Consider the following 24,448-nt stretch of genomic DNA (forward strand, 5'->3'; position numbering starts at 1 on the left):
TGCCCCAGCTGTGGACACCATGTGGTTACATCTGCCAGTGAGTGCCAGGCCCTGTGGTTTAGCCAAGACCTCAGGCCCTGTCGGCAGAGATGCGCATCAGCCCCTCACACGCCCAGCTGCCCAGAGGTCGCCACTCTGGGGCGGGGTGTCACACAGCCGGGCTCCTTACTTTGACGAACTCCTTGAAGTCAGGGGCCTCGTCCGTCTTCTGCTGGATCAGGGAGGCGCCGTTGAGCTGGCAGCTGCAGAAGCGGATGTAGGGCTGCATGTGTGGCAGCTGGGCGCTCAGGATGTCCCCGATCATCTTCACGGGCATCTTCTCCCCCGACATCTTCTTGCGGACCCTCAGCGCTCTGCACGGAAACACGGGAGGTGAGCCCTCGCCTGCACGCTGTCTGACAGCCCACCGCGCACTTCTGGGTCGCACAGAAACTGTGTGCGTGAGGGGCCAGACCCGAGGGCCACTAAAGGATCTATTCGGGAAGACGACGACGAGCGGAGAAAGAAACAAGTCTGGTGCTACAGAGAGGTATCGCCAGGGCGTTTTTTTCTTTGGCCTGGTGGCTGTTTGCCGCCATTTTTTTCCTTGTGGAGAAACAGGGAATCCTTTGTTTAACTCAGACAGGATCCCTGTGTTGATGTCTCACTTCACAGATTATCTGTGGTGAAGGCCCCAGGCTGGCGTGGCTCAAGGGCTGAGCCTATTTCTGGGGTCACTGCCCCCCAAGGGAAGTTGCTTTCCCGCCAGAGGATAAGGAGGCTGATCTTCAGGCTAAACAGAACACAATGAAGATGGCAAATCAACTGCCATCCCGTTATGTTCACCAAGAGCCAGGTGGGAATGACTGTTGGACTGTCTCTGTGGTTCACTGCCTCATTGCCTGTGGCTAATTTGAAGTCGACTAGATTAAGAGGGGTTCTGAAAACGATCAGCGATTCCACCTCAAGTGGAAGCCCTCGTCGGGGGAGGTCAGCACGGGCTGCCGGGGCTGTGAGATGTGGCGGCGGGGTGTCCTCAGCACCAGCCCAAAGCCTCTGCCCAGTGACAGGCTGGTGTGGAATATCCCTCAGCATGCAGAAATTTGCTCAAGGGTAATGCCACCAACAATTTGGGGGGATGAGAGCCCTGACTAGCCATGTTACAAATTGGCCATGGATGGAAACAAGGAGAAATTCTATCATTCCATCATTTTCCTACGAGGAGCATTTTTTTTTTTTTTTTTTTTTTTTTGTGAGAGGATAAAAGTACTTTCACCATCCTCCCTTTTTTAAAATGATGGGGGAGACAAGAAAAAAGGAAAAGAAGAAAGACTAGATGCAGTCATTGGCGAAAGTGAAAGCAGTTCCGGGTTCTGGAGGCCACATCCGTAGCCTGGCGTTGCCCGCCCAGGAGGCAGGCCTGACATCAAGGCCTGATGGACTACGGACCTACGTGGTTCCCTTACAGGTCCCCTTCCGGGTTGTCCCACTGCACAAGCAACACTTATGAGGACCACAGCGTATTACTGGGGCCACGGGTCATGTGACTCCGTTGTTGCAGCCACAGCCCTGGGAGTACCCGGTCCTATGGTGAGCTGCTTTGCAATCTCACAGGAAGGTTTACAGATCAGAGGCCTTGAACTGCAAGGGGCAATCGCTCAGCTAAAGAACATTTCAAAAAGGGCTCAATGTTTGCTGAATGCACAAGTGTCCCTGACCCTCTGAAGTCTGCAGACCAAGTGCACAGTCATGGAGCTGGCATTTATTAATGCTTCTTATGTGTCTTCATATATATGTATATATATATGCAGACTTATCTACATATATATAAACGTATTATCCCCATTTCCTGTTGGGGAAATTGAGGCACACAGAAATTGGGTGACTTGGCCAAAGTCCCACAGCTAACAGGTGACAGAGGTGGTCCTTGAACCCAGGTCTGACTCCGGAGTCTGCAGTTGGGACCACAGGCCCAGGGGCCCTGCCACACCTCCCTGCCTGAGCTGCTCTGGGCACCGGCCTGTCTTCCCAGCAGCAGCTGCACTGCGTCCGCCACCGCGCCCTCCCGTCTGTCTCTGCTTCTCTGAGTCTCTGAGTCACAGCCTCCGCCTCCCTCCCCGCTGTCCTCTCCTCCGCCGATGCTCTCTCTTCTTCCCTCTTCTTTCTCCCAACCCACAGTTCCATGTTTTCTTCTTTCTCCCTATTCTGTCTTTACCACCCAACATATACTTTTATTTTTTAATTTTCTTTTGTTTTCTGCTTAAACAAAATGGTGTCCATTCTTTTTAAGTGAAAAGGAAGGTGAGTGAGATACTTCCTATTTAAGAAAAACACTTTTTCTGGGGAGAAGCTCTTTCATTTTTTTTCTTTCCAGCAAGGAGACGGGAAAGGATCTTGATAAAAAACAGTTCCTGATACCGGGGTTGACCATCCCCCTCACCTCTGCTATCACTTCTGACAGCTGCCCTGAGTGGCCCGCACCTGGGCTCTGGACATAAAAAGGTTCTAGATCTTTCTGCCCTACCCTCCTTATGAAAGGTATATTTCTCAGCTCTCAGCCTCCTAGCAAGAGAGCCAATCATTTGTTCTAACCCCCAGTGGGGCATCATTAGTAGGAAGTCCCTGGGTCCCAGTTGGCCACTTCTTCTTCTTCTTCTTTTTTTTTTTTTTTTTTTTTTTTTGAGACAGGGTCTTGCTCTGTCACCCTGGCTAGAGTGCAGTGTCATCATCATAACTCGCTGCAAGCTCAAACTCCTGGACTCCAGTGATTGTCCTGCCTCAGCCTCCCGAGTAGCTGGGACTACAGGTGCACAGCACCACATCCATCCGGATAATTTTTCTATTTTTAGTAGAGACAGGTCTCCCTGTTTGCTCAGGCTGGTCTTGAACTCCTGGTCGCAAGCGATCCTCCCACCTCAGCCTCGCAGAATGCCAGGATTACAGGCGTGAGCCATGCGTCCAGCCCCAGTTGGCCACTTTTAATTTTCCTTTTATTTATGTATTTGTTGATAACTCCTATGCTTTCCCCCCCAAATACCAGGGGGGTGTCCTTATCCTTGGATCAGGAGTAGCAGACACGTGGCTGCTCACTGGCGGCATTCCACGGATGGCTCCCTTCAATTCTCTTTATCCCAAAGCACCTCCCTCTTCCAGGCTGCCAGGAGCCCTCAAACCTCTCCGTTGCCGGGTTCTGACTTTGCATGAAGAATTATGTCTGTGTGGCCAAGCAAACACAGCAAAACGGTCCTTGTCCGATTTATGATGTGGGTGTTCACTGTGTAATTCTGTCAAGTTTTCTGTGTATGTTAGAAATTTTTCATAATACAATATTAAAAAAAGAAAAAGAAATGAGGTCCCCAGAAGGCTCCTATTAAATTACAAGTATTTTATCTGGAAGATAAAAACATTAGCGAGTTAGCCCAAACTAGCTAATCAGGTAACCAGAGAAAGGGGCGGAGGACAGGGCCCTGGGGCGGGGAGGGGGCCAGCGACACACGTGCACCTCTACACAGCCATCGACAGTGTGCCAGTGGCCCTGCTCCTGGGACTGCCCCTGCGTGGTAGGCAGGCCAGGTACCCTGACTGCAATTCACTACAACAAAGGGTTGGAGAGTTCCCTGTCCAAGCTAATTGCCCCAAACAAGCTAGAAAGTGCCAGAGCCCTTGGGACATCAGCCTCCTGGTTCCATGTTCTTTCCATGGGAGCAGGACTGGGTGGAATCACAGTTCAGGGACCCCAGGATCCTTCACAGAGCAGTCCACCTACTGTGTGACTTCGGGCAAGTCACTTGACCTCTCTGAGCTTTCCCAGCTGTAACAGGGAGGTGGAGCAAGTCAGAGCTAATAGGCGGAAGCAGCCTGCAGGCCTGGCCCCAGTAGACCTCAAGAAAGGGGCTGCTTCTCCCCCCACAGGGCGAAAAGTGGGAAGAGAACAGAAAGGCTCCAATGCCAGCCCTCAGTTACCTGGCGGGAGGGAGCAGCCCCTCTAAGGGACACTGGGAAACTGACACACACCTCCCACCCCCACTGATAACTGCCAAGGAGCGGGCTTTCAACTTAGGCATGTATTTTCAATAGAAAACCTTTGTGTCTATTTCAAAACAACACATCTCCAACACTTTAGGTTTCGTACTTGTAGGTTCAGGGGTTAATGACCCCCTTCCCCCAGGTGACAGGGCAGCGGCTCTCCGAGGCAAGGGTGGGTGCTCAGCATCTCCCAGGAGTGTCCCCAGCACCCCGCCCAGCCCTCACTGTGTACCAGGCAACCACCAGGCAACAACGCAGGGACCACATCTAGGAAGTGGCGGCTTCCCAGTGGTGACCGTAGAGACCGGGAACAGATGCAAAGTTGGGGCGGCTGCGCCACACTCTTGGCGGGGGAGACAGCGTCCCTCCCTCCCAGCTGGGTGTATCCCAGGCCCTGCACGCTGTGACTTCATCTGCTGTCCTAGCAAGTGATGCTGGATGTCAGCCTGGTGGATACAGGTGTTGGATTTTGATTTTTTTCTTTTTTGAATTGGAAGGGGCCCCTGTGATGATCTAACCCAAGTCTCTCATTTTACAGATGGGGAAACTGAGGCTCAAAGAGACAGGGCAGTGAGTCGGAAGCCAAAGCCAGGTCTCTGGACTCCTGGCGCTGCAGCTGCCTCTACAGCTAAAACCGGAGCAAGACTTAAGCGGCCCCAGGCCAGCGCCTCCCAGCTCTCCCGAGGAACCGCGCAGTCGGCAGGGAGCAGGCCCACACTTTTCCACCCGCAGGAGCCAAGAACGCTCAAAAGACCAACATGTCCCCTGGGATCCCCAGTCTGAGGGAAGGGGCAGGGGAGTGAGCGGCCAGCGAGCAGGAGCCAGAATGGGCCCAGCCCTGGGACTTCTGGAATCCCAGGAAGATCGGAACGGGGGGGGGGGGGGGGGGGGGGGCTGGGCGACTCGCTCTCCACAGCGAGAGATTTGGGGGCGTTTCCGGCAAGCGTGAGGGCACAAAGCGCGATGGCGCTTGTGAGCGCGGTGAGCAGCGCAGGCAGGACACGCGGGGAGGCGGGGCGCGGGCACAGGCGACACACACAAGCGCGAGCGGCGGGAGTTAGAGGAGAGGCTTACTTCAGAAGTTTGATATTACACATAATCAGCTCCTTCCAGTTGACAAAAATCATAGCAACCTCTTTCTCTGTCAGCAGCTCAGACTCCATCAGGGGTTTCTGAAAGATCTACAGGTGCAGAAAACGAAGCGGTTCAGAAGCAGACAGTGAGCCTGGCGCTGGGCACACGCACGCGCCCCCTGCTGAGCGCGGGGGAGGGGGCCCTCCTGCTCCCACAAGGAAGGCGGGTGGGCGGAATTCTCTAGGGGACAGTAGGAAGCAGGAGGCCAGCACCAAGTGTCACCTGCCCACTGGGAGGAGACAGGCCCAGGCTGGAAAGTGGGGGCGAAGATGCACGTGGTGTGGGCAGTCCCTGCATTCTCTCTGGCAGCATCTGCTGCAGGGACAAGCCTCGGGCACCCCGCCCAGGGCAGCCCCGGCTGCAGGGCCTCTAACAAGCAGTGACTGACTCCGAGGCCCTGTCCACAGCCTCCTGGGCTGGGCCCGGACTGAGCCAGCACTGGCAGACGGATTACAAGGGGGGGTGTGCTGCCCTTTCCTGGGCTCTACAGAACACATGAGCCCCTCCCAAGCTGTGTGCTGGGACCACTCAGTAAAGCACAGATCTCAGGGGAACCCACGGGCTTGAGCCCCTGGGCTGCAAGGAGGTCAGTCGTTACCTGCCGTGGGAGGCAAGAGGCTCTTCTGAAGGTTCGTTAGGGATGGGGACAGCCTGTCTGTGAAACAAACTTGGCTGGGCTGCGGCTGGTCCCTGGTAGCTCTATTCCACATGAGTCCTTAAGCCAATGTTGAATCTGGCATATGCCAGGGCAACCACATACGGTTGTACATTTTGTGCACTGCACAAAGGTGCTGTATCTAAGGGGTGACACTCACATCTTAGACATCCTAAACTGTATATTTAATAATGGTCAAATGCCTTGAGAAAGGGGCACCTTTTTAAAATTTGCACCAATGGTTCCTGTGTATTGATGGCAGTCTTGTGGGCTAGCAACCCCTCTGTCCTCCTCTAGAACTGGAGGCCCCTCCAGTTTCCTGGACGTTAAGATGACCAGACGAGATGGTTTCACAACTGTCTGGTGTGGTCGTGGTGGTGGTTTCCAGACTATTATAGCACTGTTCAAATTGTAGGGTGGCCCTCGGCTCTGGCTCTGTAAATCTCTGCTTCCTAATACAGCAGCTTCCCACGTAGATGAACGAAGAGGCTCGCCACGGAAAAGCAGGAGTGCCCAACTCTGCACTCCCCATCTTTCTAGACAGGTGGCCAAGCCCTGCAAAGTCTACCTGGGAGGACAGATAAGATGCGGCATCGCCCCAAGCCAGGGGGTTTCATGGGGACCTGGGAGGAAACATCTTCATTCTCGGTGACAGCTTTTTCTCATGGGTAATATGTAACACTGGGAATAACTGGAGCCATCAGCCAGATGGCCGCCATGTTCCGATGCCAACACTGTGGGCAGGGAGAGGATGGGGCTGGCACCACAGCATCAGTGTGCTGGCACCATGGCATCAGCATGCTGGCGGCTGAGCTGCAACTTCCTCTGCCTAGAGCCGAGACTCCCAGTTCACGGCCCACATGTCTCCAACCATCCACTCCTCGGGGACTCATGTGCCCCTTGGCATGAGCGATCTCTGTCCCCCATGGGCGTGACTCAGAGTTGGCCACAGATAAGAATTTAACCGTCTTCTCTGGGGTAAAACTCTCCTGTGTGACGGGCCGTGTAGATGCTCCCACATGTTGGAATCAGGACTCGGCTCCCTGGACAGAGGCCCTCCCCCTCCCTGAGCCCTGCTGTCACCCCCCAACACACCGCCCCCAGTTGCCATTACCTCTGTGACCAGCTGCAGGTCGTTCACGTAGTTCTCCTCAGTGACAATGAGTTCGTGGATGTAACCTTGTCGCTTTCTTTCAGTTGGAGTCAACATATCCAAGAGATGCAAGTCTGAACACCCTGGAAAACACAACCATTTGGGACAATTCAGGACAAGTCTGGACACTGAGATCCTTATGGCTGCTGGGCCCTGTGTCCTTGCTCCACCCCAGCATGGTCGTGGGTCGAATTGTGTCCCCAACCAGACATGTTGAAGTCCTAACCCCTCAGTACCTGTGAATGTGACCTTATTTGGAAATGGGGTCTTTTCAGATATAATCAAATTAAGATAAAGTCAGACTCAGTTAGGGTGGGGCCCTAATCTGATAGGACAAGTGTCCCTATGAGAATAGGATACAGAGACAGACAGGCAGGGGTTGGAGTGAGTCATCTACCAGCCAGAGCACAGCAAGGATTTCCAGCGACACCAGGAGGCAGAAGGGCCAGAACAGATGCTCCCCTGGAGCCCTCAGAGGGAGCGTGGCCCTGCCAACATCTCGACTGCGGACTTCTGGCCTCCAGAACTGTGTGACAATAAATTCCTATTGCCTTAAGCCACCCAGTTTGCGAAATGAATACAGGCAGAACACTCCTGCTTCATCAAAAACACTAAAATAATGTTGAGAAAAGACTTCGCAACAGTTGGCCAACACTTCCTGAGGGCTCACACCAAGCCAGGTGGTCGACTGCATTTAATGCTCACGTGTTATACTAGGATTATCCCCCCTTTACAGACGAGGAAACTGAGGCCTGGAGAGGTGGACTCACCCCAGGGCTCTCAGCTTGGTGGGGGTGTAGACGAGAGCCGAACCCTGAGACTGACCCCAGGGGCCGTGCTCTACCCCGGACACTACTGTGGACCCAGGCTCTGAGAGGCCGGCTTGTGGAGGATGAGTGTCTGTGCTGAGGCTCCTGGTGGCCCTGGGGACCAGGCAGGTGCAGGATACATCCAGACAGTGCTGGGGAAACCGTGCGGGACAGGGCCACCGCCCGTCGCTGTGATGGCCGAGCAGCAGGCAGACAGGGAAGCCCCTCTAGCTGCCGACAGCCCAGCACGAGGCCACCGCAGAGGCCAGGGCTGTCTGAGGGCAAGGGCCACTCTGCTGCCCTGAAGTGGCACTTGCACGGGAGGTGGACTCGCCCTTGAGCCCGCTCACCTAGCCTGTTCTGTCCAGGCTGTCGGCAGAGGTGGCCCCTGCCGCAGGCATAGTGGAATGAGGGGTGCAGAGGCTCGGCTCTCCGGAGCACCCCACGAGCAGGCCTGAGCCCACTTATCAGAGTTCTTTAACCACAGAAGCCAGACTTGTAAGACAGCCTGGGAGGCGCCGGCTGGGTCCCATCCCTTCCTCTTCTCAGCCCCTCTGCTCCCCACAAGGGGGCGCCCTGGAGCACAGGGTGGAAACGCGGCCGGGGACCAGCGGCTCTCGGAGTGTGGTCCCTCCGCCCCAGCATCAGCACTGCCATCGCCTGGGAGCTTGCTAGGGATGCAGTTATCGGCTCCTGCTGGATTGGCTCTGGGGTGTAGCGAGCTCTCCAGGTGATTTTTCAGGCACGCTGGCGTTTGAGAAGCCTGCTCTGGACCACCAGGGCTTCCGCAGTTTCCATCTTCCCCCACGGGAGTTACCTGGGATCATGACTGATCTGGTCTACGTGCTGGAAGCTTCTGCAAATAGAATGATCCCTCTGGGGCAAATGATACCATAGACTTCGCTGCTCTAGAGATTAACTCTAGGGCTGGGGTGCTTCCAGCCCTCGGTTTTGTCCCCTCTCCTGGCCAACTGCCCTTTCTGGGTGCTGTAGCTTCTCTTGCTGGGACAGGAACATCCCAGGACAGGCAGGAGGATGCCGGGGAGCAGTAGGAATGAGCTGTCATTATATCAACACCCTCCACGTCCTTCCATCCTAGACCTCACTCAGAGCCACTCTCGTACCATGGAGCTGGAATTCCATGGGGCGCAAGGTGAGCATGAACCTCCGCAGGCACGTCTGAGCTTGGGCACCCTGCCCAGCCACCAGTTTGGCCCAGCTGTTCTTCCTGCCTATGGGTGGTGATTGTCATTTATTAAAACAGCTGCATCAACAACGAACTCTCAGGAAGGAAGCGAGCCACCGTCACTCACTCATTCGGCTTAGCCCACTCTGCAGAGCGGCCATGTGAGCTCAGGATTGTGGGAAGCTGAGTGATGTCACCGAGTTCTTTGACTTTTATTAGGAAAGTCACCCAGGAAACGGGCATCTCTTGTCCCTGCCCTATTTTTACCCCATTCTCCTGCAAATGAGTCAAAGAGCCCAGGACTCAGGCCATTTCTTGTCAGAGGGTCACATGCAGCCCTGGCCTGATGGGACTTGTGTGTCGCCTCTGCAGTAGTCAGGACGTTCCCTTGTTCAGGGACACTAGAATATTGGCACAGAGCAGTAGTTCTAAAAGTCACCGTACGCTGTGCACTGACAGTTGTAGTGACACAAACATCAGGCTCGCAGTGGAAGCTGGTTGGACCAGTCTCTGGAATGTCCCTTGAGAATGTCCTACAATTCCCGTGCAAAATATGATGGATGCTGTGGGCTCTTGCCCCAGTAAACGCACAAGTGCAACACACACAATATACACACTCATTTAGTGCACAGTCTTTCCGGGTTCGCAGGTCCTCTTGAAGCCTGTTGGTGGATCTCATTCATTCATTTGACAACTATTTATGGATGTCCTACCAGGAGTCTATCACTAACTACGCTGGGTACTCAGGACAGAAGAGGAGAGATGCCTGCCCCCCAGAGGACAGCTAAGGACCTCAGGTCAGGGTTCAGTGATCCTCAGCTGTGGGTGACACTGCCGCCCCACTCTCCACCCAGGGCTGGGAATGAGTGCGCTCTTGCTCCTCCCAATGATGAGATGACTGCTGGAATCCGGGGGGCTGGACCAGGACTCTTAAATGACCTGCAGTCTACAGGACAGAGAAGTGCCCACCCCAAGTGCCAATACAGTAGCCCCCTGCTGAGAAACAGTGAGACTACTTGAAACTGACCACCAGACCAAGATTTATGCTATGCAACAAGGAGTGTCAGTGACCAGAGGGACCAGAAGACACGCTTAGAACAGCGGAGGAACTGGAAACAAGGACCTATGGGGAAAGATGACTGGCTTGCTTTGGATTTCAGAAGTTCTCCTAAGGCTTCAAGTTTTTCCCAGTGCAAGTTGTGAAGAAGCTCCAAGCCGGAGCAACAGAAGAAGGTTCAGGGTAAATTTGGGCCATTGGCCTGCGAATCCCAGGAGCCTGGGGCCAGCTTGGGACAAGTTGGAGGGCTGCTGCGTGGCCTCCTGCTCCGGGCAGCTCTGGCCTCAGGCCCAGACACCCTGCAGGGCCCATGGCAGGGCTGACGGAGCCGAGAGGTCGGGAGGAGGCGCTAGGCGAGTCTGGGCTGCTTGTCCCAACAAATTCCACCCACGCAGGTCCACCTATCAGCCTGCCCAGAGACGGGGGATGGCCCTGATAACCCCTCCAGAACACAATGAAAGGCAAAGGTTTCATGGAGAGATTTGCCTCTGCATTATGTGCCAACAACGTTGGCTTGGAGTGGTCGTCTCAGCCACTAAACTGTCCCGCGGGATGCCGTTTTAAAAATGCTTGCTGGTGCATGCCAGACCAAGAGAACCATTAAAGACTTGAAACAGGCACTTTGAACTCAAAAATATCCTTCCTTTGAAATTTTAATATTTAGAAAAACAAGACAGCTTAAAGCCTCCATTATTCAAGGCAGGGTAAATGGAAAAGACATTTCAAATAAAAGAGTTTTCTTTAAGGGTGGAGGGACGTGGCCCCTCTCTCCTTTGGGTACCAGGACAAACACGGTTTGCTGGCCTCCTTTCCCAGTGCTGAACGAGAGGAGAAAGCACAGCAAATGATTTTCCATGAACATCTTGCTGTGATGAAGGGATTCTCAAAACTAAAATCCACTCACAGCTGAAATAATATTGCAAGTAACTCCAGGCGGTTAAAAATGATCCCCCATTACAGCCCACATAAAATTCCCAATGTATGTGCTGTCCCTTATAATTTTGCAAAGTTAGACACATTTACGGAATGGAGAGAGCCGTGGTGCCCCCTGGAAGGATTTGAGTTGGGGGCGCAGGAGAAAAGTATGGGGGAAAATCTTACTCAAAACAGGTCATCTTGTTCCCCTCCACTGATAGTCACATGAACAGCATAATTTCAATAATGTGTTTTATTACAAAAGTAATACATGAACACAGGCTTCTTGTAAAACGTCAAAGGCTACAGAGCATTTACGGTAGAAAGTGCCTTCCGCCCCCTCCGCACCTCCGAGCATTCTGCCTTTCCCAGCGAGGAGCTCAGCTTTGAAAACCAAACCAGCCCCACAGCAAGCTGCCCATTGAGCAAAGGAAATAAACAGGCCTCGTTCCTGTTATGAAAGGGCCAAAATATACAGTAAGTTGGTCAATAAATATTTATCAAGCTCCTGTGAAGTCCAGGAGACACAGAAATAAGCAAGATACTGTCCTTGTCCTCAGGGAAACTTGCAACCTTGAGGGAGACTCGAGGGGAACACTGAAATCAACACAGCAAGAATTAAAGACCGGCGAGAGCCCAGCTGATGGGGGTGGCAGGACCTCAGAGAGGGAGCAGCTCTGCGTGCTTGGGGAGGCTTCCTCGAGGGGCCCTCCTGGGTCTGGGTGTCCATGTGGGCTGGGAGGCTGAGGCCACATATCGGGGGTGTGGGCACCACGTTCGCCCAGATGCCAGGTAAACAGAGACGCCATGGGAGAGTAGGTGGGAAGGAGGAAGGGGCCAGATGACAGGGGTCACGATGCCGGAACCAGAGCTCAGAGACGAAATGCCAAGGGTCCAGGAGAGAGGGCAACATGGAAGCTCAGCGATGTCTTTTCACCATTAAGGGAAAGGATATACCGATGTCGCTGGGGACACTCAGCCTAAATCCTCTGGCTGAATGGTGCCTGGTCAGCAGGGTACATGCTACTTGGGCTCCTGAGGGTCCCATCTACTCTGCAGGCTGCCCCCTCATCTCCCTATCTCTCCGCCAGGTGAGCCTACGCTGCATTCACTGGATTCTCCTGGGAAAATGAATCTCTTTGAGCTTCCTGCAACATCCCGGGCAGAACCGCATGCGTGGGGTGTCCTGCCCTGCAGGAAAAGCACATGAAGCCCATGTGGGTGTGACAGGAAGAAAGTTCTCTGGTCTGGCACTGTGTCCCTCCACCCTGCAGCTGCTGCCTGAAGCCCCAGCGCTCTCCAGGCGGAGAAGCTGCGGCTCCCTGGGCTTCAGGGAGGAGCCGGGCAGGCTGGGTCCTTGTCCTGCAGGAGGCTGCTATCTGCTGACGGCTCGGGAGTCCCAGGCTGACTCTGATCCTTGCCGAGTTGCGGGCACCTCGTAAAGGACATCACTGCAAGTTGTCATCAGTCCTTGAGGCCTCTGAGTTGCAGATCCTTAAGATGTGATTTTTATGGGAGTCTGGAGACGCCAGTGGGCACGGAGGTGAGAGGCAGGGGATGCCACCCCCTGGCACCAAGACCCGGGTGGGGCCAGCAGAACCCAGACATCCCCCTCCTGCCTGGCCTGGAGACCCATCACGCCCCTTGTAGCTGGATCCCTTGGGGGGCCCCACTCAGTCGTAACCCAGGAGCTTAAAATGCCAACGTGCATTCCAAATAAGCCTTGTTTTTTCCCAGAAAGGGGACTGCAGTCTACGTGGGCTGCCAGGCAGTTTAATGGCCGTTGAGAAGTGGTAAAAATCAAATTCCTCTCAAGGATAAATCATCTCCTAATTTTCCATAAATATGCATGTTGGGGGAACGAAAGGGCACATCACTCATGGCTTTGCAACTGGAATTCCTGGCACGGCGCGACGTCCCCTGTGGTGTGAATTCTGCAGCTCATTCCAGGCCCCTTTCCGTCCCCACCCTGGATTTTCCTTCTCCCTGAGCTCCTGCTTCCCCGTGCCCCCCACCGTGGTATTTTAGGTCTCCTCAGCAGCTCTGGAGACCAGTCCTTTGGGGACCAGGGCGGGTCGAGGTGTTGCAATAGAAGCACAAGCACGTTTGGGCTGGACTCCGAGCCTCGACGAGAGGGATCTGGGAACGTCTGGCAGAGGGGAGGCCTCTGGACTTCAGCAGGCAATGCCGGGCGGGTGGGTGGAGGCGAGCGGGTCAAACAGAGGGAAGAGCTGGAGCAAATGGGGGCAGAGTGGACACCTGGGGCCCCGGGAGCGGGTGGGGAGTTGGAAGCTGATGCTGGGCTGATGTTGAACCATGCGTGTTAACACGGAAGCCGGGCACTGCACGTGTGCTAACGCAGTGAATCCTTGTCGGGATCCCAGGCGGGAGCTATCGCTCATTCCCCGTTGAACAGATGGGGAAACTGAGGCACAGAGACGGTATGTCAGTTAATAAACGGCAGAGTTCTGCTCTCCACCACTGTGTCCAGGCCTTGCTGGACGTGTGGTGCGTCCATAACAAGGTAGCGCGGACTGGGCAGTTCGAGCCACTGCCTTTTGTCACAGCTCTAAAGACAGCGAGTCCGAGTGAGGGCGTTGGCAGGGCTGGTTCCTTCTGAGGCCTCTCTTCTTGGCTGGCACATGGGTGTCTTCCTGCTGTGTCCTCACGTGGTCTTTCCTCTGCGTGTGCAAATCTCTGGTGTCCCTTCATGCGTCCCAATTTCCTCTTCTTATGGGGACACCAGTCAGAGTGGATTAGGGCCCACCCTAACAGCCTCAGGTTAACTTCATTACCCTTTGAAGAACTTATCGCCAAATAAAGTCACATTCTGATGTACTGGGGGTTGGGGCTTCAACATATGAATAGTGGGGGACACGATTTAGCCCTAACAGATGGGGAAGTCGAGTGGAGGAGGCCTTGGCTGCAGAGCAGGAAGGTCTTGGCTGTGTCTGGGGAGATCATGGTGGCAGCTGCGTGTAGGACGGCTGTGGGCCGTAGCCCTGGAGATGGGCTGCACACTGGAGTCACCCAGGGAGCTCTTAAAAATCCCAACTGCTGTGCCCCACGCCAGTTCAGTCACACTTGCCAGGGTGGGGCCCAGGGTCCATCATTTGGAAACTCCCACATGGTTCCAATCTACAGCCAAGAGAGAGAACCGCTCGATCAGAGGAAAGATGGCTTGGAAATGACGCCTGGCATGAAAAGGGAGAGGGATTTGGAAACCAGATCTGTTCGGGCACACGGAGCATGAGAATTGCCGCAACTGCTGAGCCAAATCCAGCCCTTGGCCCCCTCAAGCAATTGTCCATGGGGGCTTCATGGCTGTAACCACAGATCGCCCCGTCCCTGGGAGGCCAGCCACCGGCGGAGCCCCTGCAGCTGCCCGGGAGGCCACACTGCCACCACTGGCCCTCACCTCCAGGGCCGCGGCTTCAAAGGTACTCTGCTCAAGGCCGTCGTGTTACAGATGGAGCCGTGGAGCACAGAGCAGTACGGTGACTTCTCGATCAAGAATGAAACCCTTGCTGGTGGCATCTCTGGAAATGGGCCCATGGGGAAACCACCAGCTTTCAAAGCGTGGGCCGAGGGTGGTCCAGACCCTCTTCCCTCCCTGTAGATTCCTGCAAGATCTGGAGGACAGGATGTGCTTGTTCTTGGATCCAGGGATGTCAGGGGCTGGCGGCTACCAGTCTGGGGCAAGGCGGCCAAGTCTTCTCCCAACATGGCCCTCGGCTGACCAGTCCCGGGGACAGCCACAGCCCACGGGAAGCTCTGGAAGCCAGAGCAGCTCTGGGCTGTCCAGGGGCAGGTGTACTTCTCAGCCCAGAGGAGCTTTCTTCAAAGGGGTCTAAGCACACACAGCCGGGTCCCCGGGGTCTCTCCTAACCCAGCAAACTGACCCCGTCAGAACACGAGAGGCGGCCTGCGCCCGTGACGCGTCCTGCTCATTCTCGCCAGCCGCACAGACCCGCCCGGGCCCTGCTTCCACGGCGCTTCCGTGCTGGGGGAGGGGGAGAGGGAGACAGAAAACCAAACACAAACGTAAATATTGCAGATAGTGTTGAGGGTGGTCATAAGAATGATGAAGGAAGGAAGCTCATTTCCTGTTTTAGGGTCTTTACCTGAGAATTTGTTTTGACATAGGGATGCTGCCTGCCTTCCCAGGCTCAGGCTTGGAAGGGAGAAAGAACACTGTGCCGAGCTGGGGGGAAGGGCCAGGCCTGGGCGACAGGGGGAGGGCCCCCCAGGGCTGTCCGCCACGAACACAGGAGCGAGGTGCTACGGCGGGTGTGCAAGTGTGAGAGGGGGGTCTGGCCCTCTGATCAGCGAGGGGGGGGGGGACCGCGCCTGCAATAGGTCAGCTGCACAAGGTCAAGGAAGGTACCAGCACTGTTTCTTCCTGCCGCTAACTGCAGGTTTGATGGGGATGCAACAAACGTGATGTGGGCCTTGCCCCAGGGCACTCAGTCTAAGGAGAGAGGAAGGAGCATCTACACATTTATGTGTCAGTCTTTCTATCCGGTCATCTGAATACATGATAAGGAATTCAGGAAAGCGCTGGCTCATGGCAAGTTCATGGAGCAGGGGAGGTGGCAGAGAAACCAGGAGAGGTAGAGCCGTGTGGGCAGGGCAGGCGGGGACGGTGGGGCACAGGTGTTTCCGGCTGGGGCTCACCGGCGGCTTAAACTTGACGCAAGAATCCTGGGGCGGTGGTGAGAAGAATGTGGTGATAGAAGGTTCTGGAAGGCCCTGGACAGGCAGGGTAGGGCTGGATGATGAGGGGGAACATGGACCCAATCACCCACACACAACCCCTGACTGGACGGGGTGGGGGGCACACACAAGCCCTGGGATGTGGACGAGGCTGGCGGAGGTTGGGTCACGCTGTAAGGCTGGCGAAGGCTCTACGTCTACGCTGCCTGCGCCCCCCTCACTTCCTCCCGACGTGGGCCCAGTGGGACCCAGGTGTGGCTTCCGACTTCCTCTGGGGGCTCCCATGAGGAACATGAACTTTCCATAAAATGGTTTGGAGGTCAAAGGGGATGGTCTTCCAGAAGGCCAGTTGGAAAGCGATTGGGGCAACAAAAGCCTGGACTTTTGTGAAGGGTCATGACAGTGACTCCAGGCGGCTGAAAGAACTAGAAAGGACACTGGGCTGGGAGCCTGCAGAGCTGCTCTGTGACAGGCCCGGCCTGGGACTCCCCTCTGCAAGCATGAAGGAATGCAGGGGTGAGGGAAGGCTTCCCTGGGGGAGGTGATTAAACTTGAGCACAAATTTGTGCTCAAGTTTACATGAGGACGGGGCAGGTGAGAGGCTGGAGGTGGAGGCAGCAGATCAGGCAGGGCTAGCAGACCAGGTGGGAGATTTGGGTCTTTATCCACGAGGACTGGGAACCCCCTGGATGGCTTTAAGTAGAAGTTGTGTTTTCAAAATAGGTCCCTGCCTGCCACGTGGAGAAGGCTAGAAGGAGGTGAGAGTGGGTGCAGAGACTAGGATCGGCTCATTTGCCCCAGGGCCTTTGCACGTGCTATTCCTCGGGCTGAGCAGGCTTGATCCCCTAGGTCTTCACAGGCCAACTCCTTCTCTGCAGCCAGGGCGCCACCCCTATGGCGCCCCCTTGGAGGTGCCTTCCCAGGCCACCCCATCAGCCACAGCCCTGGCCCTTCGTCACACTCTTCCCTTTTCATCCATCACTAGCTGGAATGGCTCTGCTCACTTCTCTGCTGCTGCTCCCTGCAGGCGTCTCCTCTGCTGGTGTTGGCTGAGCACAGCCCTTTCTACCGCCAGGCTCCGTGCAGATCCCTCAGGAAACTCGAGTAGGCTGGGCCCCTCCCGCTCTCACAGGCCACACAGCAGGAGGGCGGGAGGGGAGGCGGGAGGGAGGAAAAGGAGGGGGAGGGCTGGCAGTTGCACTTCTGCCCCTGAGGATGGGGTGGGGTGAGGCTTCCGACTGGATACCAGTCAGTGGAGGGCCCGTTGCCGAGGGCTCAGATGGGTGGGGGCCTTCCCGTGGGGCCTCAGGGCTCCAAGGTAACACCCCAGAGAGGAAAGAGGCATTCCTGGCTTTGCCTCCTCTGCTGGGCAGACGGCAGCCCTGGGCGCTGCTGGAGGCCTGGCAAACAGAGGCGCCTGGGGGTGCACACAGACGCACTATGGGAAGCACCCCCGGCAGCGCATGCCCCTTATCCAGGCTGCCTGATCGCTTAAAAAACCCCAGCGGCTGGCATGTCTGGGGGCCTGAACGTTCCATTCTTTGCTGGCAAGAGAACACAAGGCCACAGAATGCCGTGATGAGAAATAAAGGACCCAGTGACTCAACGCGTTTGTGACAGGTTTATTGTGGAGCGCGGCATGGGCCTGCCAACACGGTCCAGACGTGACATTTAAAAGCGTCGCACATTCCATCTTCCCTGTTGGCCTCCCCACCGTTAGCGTGTGAAACACGGGCAGCTTGTCCACACCCACCGAGAGTCTGCTGAGTAGGCTCTGGTCTCAGGTCCAGAGAGGGTCCCTGCCCATCGCAGGAGCGGGGGGACGATGTTTAAAAAGCCGCTTGCCTCCACACAGGTGGCCTCCTGCTCGCGGAGGCAAAGGGGCCGAGAGTTCTGCACGGATTAATGGGGCAAATCTTGCAATGAGATGTCTGAAGATTTTTCAGGGAAGCTGTCCAATCTTTTTTCTCTGAAATCCCTGATCCATGAAAGCATGTTTTCTACTAAGTCTTAAAATGCACACAGCCCACCTGCTGTCCAGGTTTAATGCGAGAAAGCCAGCAGGAAGCCACCAGATTGCATTCTGTGATGCCCACTCCCCAGGCTCAAATGCCTTTTCTCTCCAGTAAGGACAGCAACAAAACTCATATCTATTGGAGCTTACTCTCTGCAAGCTGCTGTCATTCTCTCGCCACATGTAAACGAGGACACTGAAGCACAAAGAGGTCGGGTTTTCTTGCCCAGGAACGCCCCACTAGTATGTGGCAAAGCTGGGATTTGAACTTGTGCTCTGACCTGCCATCCCGGATTGCTTCTTAGCCTCTCTGAGGGTCCAGGATGCAGTTAAGTTGACTTTCCCCTCTGAATCTCTATCTTCCTATAGGCAGGTGGCCCATAGGAAAGTAAAATGTTCCAAAATTGTAAGAGAAATGGAGTGAAATATTAGCCTGGTAGAGAAGCTGCGTTTTTACATGGCACAGGGCTTTCCTAGCGGAGGCCAGCAATGAACACCGAGAGGCCACAGCAGCACATGTTCTTACGCTGGCACAGGGCGAGGGAAGCTCGGGCAAGCCTGTGTCTTCGGCAAACCTGCCCACAGTCAAGGGGAGAACAGCTGAAGGTTGAGGCAGGCCAGCAGCGAGCTTGTGCGTGGAAAATGTGCACAAGTGTTGGAATCCTTACCAACGGCTCCAAACTCCCACGGCAATCCCAGAGGTGAGTGAATCGCTCGAGGGAAGAGGGACCCCAATCCCCCTCTTTCCAAGGAGGCAGCCACCAATTCTATGCAGGCAGGGGCTCTGAGGCTCTGGGAAAGATAGGGCTGCTCTGCTCAAATGGTACATCTGGAAAGCGGACTAGCCAGGGAGTCGGAAGAGCTGTGAGGACATCACTGTGTCTCCCTAGACCCCCAGAGTCCTCAGCTATCAGGGCAAGGCTCGTGCCAGTGTTCTCTAAGATCTGGACTTCATCAAATAACCTGCACCCCACCCCCACCCCAGGCCTTTCCGCACTTCTAGGCAGGGCCTGAATACAACGCAGTGGATCATTGCGCATGGGTGTGTGGGGACAGGGACCAGAGAGGAAGGGGACAGCCTGGGACAGGAGGGGAAACCAGGGGCATCAGCGAAACTGCTTCCTTAATGAAAACCAGCAACTCAGAAGTGCTTTCCCGGCTCCTGGGTGAGAGTTCAGTGAAACTACATCAACAGAAGGAACTGGTCAACTTTTAAAAAATATGATAGGCTGAGTAGAAGGAAGGAATGCTTCCTCCTGAGGCTTGCAACATCGCTTGGAAACAATGTGCCAAGCACATGTGGCAATTGCAGTTGTCAGCCTCTGCCAGAATCTTCTATACAGTGGCATCTATTTGCTTCTGGCTGTACCCCGACCTCACTGTTACCAAGCTACAGATGCAGGCATTTAAGTCACCTGTAAGTCACTGTCTCACTGTGTCTGCCAGCCACACACACACACACACACACACACACATACACAGTTGATGCCATAAAGTAATAAAATAATAACATGGTAGCTTCTAAGAGGTAACATGCTTAACAGACAGAAAGTTGCATGAACACTATATATATGTAATCTTATAGCTGATGCTCATTTTTTTACAAATAAAACCTTAATTTTTGTGAATCAGGCCACATAATTTAAAAATGTCTGGGGAGCTTTCAATTTAAAGAATAGACTTCCTGAGAGGCTATGGAACCCTTTGAAATGGAATTGCTAGCTACCCATCAGGAAACATTCTGGAAGCGTGGTTTTCACATGTAAGGTTTTCTTAAAGAAGCGTCCGAGAGAACTCTCGGCTGAAGTGAAAGTCACATAAGGCTCTCGTGACCTTTGCCCTTATTGTGTTTCCCTGTCCTACCAGATCCAAAATATCAGACATTGTGAAGAAGGCGCTCTTTTTCCTTGCATTTTGGGGATCATGGACATTCAACATAGTTCTCAGAAAAGTTCTCTTGGGTATTTTTGGAACTAAAAAGAATGAATAAAATTTATAATTTTGTTAGAAGAAAAAAAATACTGTCTCAGAAATGATTTTGAGTTTTCCAGGAAGCAGGACTGACCGTGATTTGCTATGCGCGCCCCCACCGTTACCCGAGTGTGCGCTTCCCCCACCCCGTGCTGGAGTGGAGACTTGGCCCAGATGAAGGTCCCTGGTCCCCAGCCTCCTTCTTAGACCAAATAAGCAAGAGACTCAAGGGGCAGCCCCGTCCAAGGATACTGTTGCTTTTGGGAAGCTCAGGTCTAACGGGAAAGGAAACTGGAGAGACATCTTGGTTTCCTCTGAGGGTGATGTGGCGTGTCGAGAACTGAGACCCTGTTGTTTTGTAGACAGCCACTGGTTCATTTGGTCCACTCATTCAACAGGCATTTTTTAGTACCTAACCAATCATGTGCAGGTGATGACATATTGTACTAGGTTGAACCATATGAAATTGCTGTTTTTATAGGTAAGAATTGGCAATTTCGTATGGCTAAACTTACCATTTAGAAGCTTTTCCTAAGCTAGTGTTACTAAATTTTTCTTCTGATGGTATCAAAGGCTATATAGAGATAACCCAATTACGACCATTTGCAGTGGGAGTCTGGGTCTGCCCAGGTTCCCTTCCAGGAACAGGGCAGACACTGGTTTCTACCACCCACATAATGGTGTCATATTTTGTAACTTTACAAAGGCCTGAGTCATTGCTTTAGACCAGCTCCGCTCTGCAATGTGGAGTGACGGCTGACCCAAGGCGAGAGATTCCTAAGTGTACAATGACGACCATCTCGTTTGGACTCTTCTTTGCCACCAGAGCAAAACTGTATCCAAAGTGCAGCTGCAAATATATTTACACAGACCAATATGAAACTCAATGATTTAATGACCAGTTATTTTTGTTTAACAAATAACTAACAAGCAAACCAAACCTGACACCTTTACTCTCTGGGGCCAAAGGAGATACCTAGTATTCCTTCACTAATTGATTAGGAGATGCTTTCTTTCCCTTTTGCTCAACTTTTTGCTAACCAGATTCTCTAAGAATATGACTAAAGTAGTTTAATCTAGTACCAAAGTGCAGAGAGTGTGGAAGATAATCAAGAATAAGATTTTTTAGGCCGGGTGAGGTGACTCATGCCTGTAATCCTAGCACTCTGGGAGGCAAAGGCAGGAGGATTGCTTGAGGCCAAGAGTTCAAGACCAGCCTGAGCAAAAGCAAGACCCCATCCCTACAAAAAATAGAAGAAATAGCCGGGCATGGTGGTGGGCACGTGTAGTCCCAGCTACTCGCGAGGCTGAGGCAGGACAATCACTTGAGCCCAGGAGTGTGAGGTTGCAGTGAGCTATGATGATGCCACTGCACTCCAGCCAGGACGACAGAGTGAGACTGTCTCAAAACAAAACAAAAAAAAGATTTTGAAATAAAAAAAAACATCAAGGTTCTGGGATACGTTTTAATGCTGCAGATATACGATATGAGCTTATTAAGTGATTAAATTTACTCAACAGTAGTTGCCAGAGCAACGTTATTGGTTATGAGCAACCAGGTGAACCTTAACCACAGTGGCCAGGGGGGCGAGACTAGGATTTCTCAACCTCAGCTCTGGTGCCATCTGGGCCAGATGACTCTTCGTTGTGGGGCTGTCCTGTGTGTGTGGGATGTGGAGCAGCACCCCCTCTGGTTGAGAACCATTGGGTCAGATGGATGCTCTCTCATCAAATGCAAACAGAATGATTTGTGAGGAGAAAGAGCAGTTTCCTGGGAACAACCTGTGTCAGTTTCACAAACCCAGAAGAAAGGCTGGGGAGTGACCACAGAGAGATACTCGAGAGCGAGTTATGCAGAGTATTGTAGTATTACCCACCTTGTCAACCGTATTCCTTCCAGCCCAAGTCTAGACTGGAGAAGAAAGTCTGGCTTATACAGGTGAAGGGGTCCTGCGGAGCGGGGGCTTGCTGACTCGAATATAGCACCACAAGGGGGTGGGCGGGGGGACAGTGGGAAGGATCTCCTCTCTGCCTACCTCTGGGCCTTTGCACATCCTGACATCTCTGTCTACAGTAGCCATTTCTCTTCCCTGCTTCAACTGGCTCTTCCTTACCCTTCAGGTCTCAGCTTAAGTATCACTTTCTCCTGGAACGTTCTCTGATCCTTTCCCTGCAGTCAACATCCCACTGCCCCCCGCCCAGAGGGCGCTGCACGGCCTGCTCAGGGGTGCCTCATGTCCCTATTTCGAGCACAGAACTTAGCACCTCATCACACACACACACACACACACACACACACACCCCATATCTACTTATATAGACTGCAGGAGTTTGGTTTTCTGCTTGTTTCTTTCATTAAAATATAAACTCCATGAGGACAGGGACCCTGGACTGAGTACCACACTCTCATCAGAAGCCAGCAGGGGCCCCAATACGTGGTAGATGTCTTCCTAAAGATATCTGCTCAACTGATGAAGGAAATCACTTGTCAACTGAATGGCAGGGGCGGGGCCTACTAAGTGAAGTTATGAGGATGGAATCAAGCCCGTGGTCATCGTAGCAAACACCTGCATCCATGTGTACGCTGGGTAATTTCTGCAAAGGCAACAAGACTGGAGTGTGCCAGGCAGAAGCCAATCCTGAACAATATGGAAGAAGTGCCAAGTTTCTGTCTTTAGCCACATGTTTTTGGGGTGTTCACCAGCCCCTTATTATGATACATCTTTTGGACCAGTGTTTTGTACCCTGAGCCAAATCACACACCTTCAATGTGTCAACAACATATACCAAAAGCCCGATGAGATAGTTAATTGCTAAACTGGGTGGTAGAGTTCTAGGTTTCAAAACCGGCATTATAAGGAGCAATCGTTTCTATTGATCAGGGAGCGGGGAAGCAAGGGGAGAGGGAGGGCTGTTCAAGGAAGACTCCGTGAGACCCTGATTAGGTCTGTATCTCAAAGAGCACATGTCACAGTCGCCATGCGGGCGGCAGGCCACCTGCTGACATCTAGTCTGTTTGTTTCCCGACACCACTGCCAGGTTCCAACATTAAGAACACAGAGACATTTCCATCTAACTTTTATATGAAGAATTTAATTATCTATACACGTAACTAATTCAAAAGGTTGTATTACAGTTGTTAAAGCCGCAGGTTTATATATTTATATATTTTACATTCATATCCATGAAAATACTGAAGTGCAACTGAACGGGGAGGAGCGGTCCCCGCTTTCCGCACTGTGTGAATGGAAGAGGACCCCTCGCGACCGCCAGCACAGTCTCCCGAGGGGGACAGGAAACGGAAGGGGAGTACACATTACAAAGTCATTAGTAGGACAGCTAGATTGTGCTTGGGGCTCCCCCACCCCATTTCTGTGCTGTCAGCAGCGGGCATTTTTATTGAGAGCTTCCAACTAGGGTTTAAAAGACAAACAGGGCTTCAGCTACAGCACATCTAACACATAAACGGACCATGAGCTTCATTTCATATTAATCTGTAGAAATTCCACAGTCTAGTTAAAAAATGTAAACATTGGAAATTAATTGCAGGGAGACTTCTATACATTCTTTCTTGTCAAGAAAATTACTTGTTCGAAATATGTCATTCCATGAAAAGTAACTGGAATAAAACTTCATGTAACAAGACTAAAAAGAGATTGTAGATTTTGTTGATGGTAACAACCGTGATGGTGTTGTCTGCTTATTTTATGGCATGAAAACACGCGAAATTAAAAACCCAAAACAAAACACCAACTCAACCAGATAAATCTGAGACCAAACAAAAACACAGAGTGCTGTCTCATGTGGCTACAAGGTCACTGTGCAAAATAAAATTAATGCAATATGATTAGAGCATCATACAAGGTAATAGCTTTTGCCATGGAAAGAACTAATTTCTTATGTACAGGATGTATTACATGCTCAACAAGGTACATCTGATACAAACAAGCACAAAACACCTTCTGTTTAATTGGGCTCATTCTACATGTCTTTAAAACAAATATTCTAAACTCCTCTGAAATTCTACAGTGGGAGAAAAACCCCAAACTACACAATTTAGTTGGTAACACTGGACAAAATGAAAAAATACATCAAGTCTCAGATTTATGGACATTTGGAACAATTTTTAATAGCACATGCAGCATTCCTTGATAGTGGGTCTTTTTGCAAAACCAAGATAGCAAAGAAGTAATTTATTTATTTTGTTTATTAAAAGGCTAAAATATATATTTAAAAATAATTTTAAAACTATTGAAAGCACCTGTGCAAAGGTGGGGGGAAGTCAATTTGAGTAACTAGGAAAGCCACAAAAGGACCCACTACCCTGTGTAATTTTGTAATTTTTGCTCCTATCTCTGCAAGTAATAACTCAAACATTGCGATTACATGCAACTAAGGTAAAATGAGGTAAACTGCTCTGCAGTGAGTTCTTCTACTCAGAAGGCAGTAGGTGATCATGCTGGAAGTCACATGATCAAGGCTGCATCTCCCATCATCCCTCTGGGCAGTGATATGGGATAGTGGGTCTCTTTGAGGACTTTCAAGCCTGAGGGGGGGATGGACAACATATGATTCCTAGAAAAAGGAGGAAAACAACACATAAGCAAAACAAAACAATGAGCAAAATTCAAGCTAGGAAAATGAGTCAGGCATGTAAACAGCATGGTGCCAAAATGATTAAAAAAAAAAAAAAAGGAAAAAGGGGGAAGGAGAGGGAGGGGGCATGCTACAGAAGGAATGAAAATTAAAAAAAAAAAAAAAAAAACCCACAAGATAAAGTCTTGCATTACAGAAGGTCTTCAAAGAGACTGTTGCAAATGCAGCAGTGGTCTA

The 24,448-nt window shown here is 52.4% G+C and overlaps 1 protein-coding gene across 6 annotated transcripts in view; it reads right to left on the minus strand.

Moving 5' to 3' along the window:
* ITSN1 (intersectin 1) overlaps window positions 1–24,448 on the minus strand; it is a 196,710-nt gene that overhangs the window by 15,724 nt on the left and 156,538 nt on the right. For 5 of the 6 annotated variants that reach the window (XM_069474974.1, XM_069474976.1, XM_069474973.1 and 2 more), the window contains one exon: window positions 22,689–24,190. In XM_069474974.1, the coding sequence (XP_069331075.1) occupies window positions 24,189–24,190 (2 nt within the window). In that variant the 3' untranslated portion in view covers window positions 22,689–24,188. Of the gene's footprint in view, window positions 1–169; window positions 354–5,079; window positions 5,187–6,908; window positions 7,031–22,688; window positions 24,191–24,448 lie in introns of those variants that run through there. The other variant, XM_069474971.1, reaches the window with a different exon arrangement.

The sequence above is a fragment of the Eulemur rufifrons genome, chromosome 7, assembly GCF_041146395.1.
Source record: "Eulemur rufifrons isolate Redbay chromosome 7, OSU_ERuf_1, whole genome shotgun sequence".
Classification (NCBI taxonomy): domain Eukaryota; kingdom Metazoa; phylum Chordata; class Mammalia; order Primates; family Lemuridae; genus Eulemur; species Eulemur rufifrons.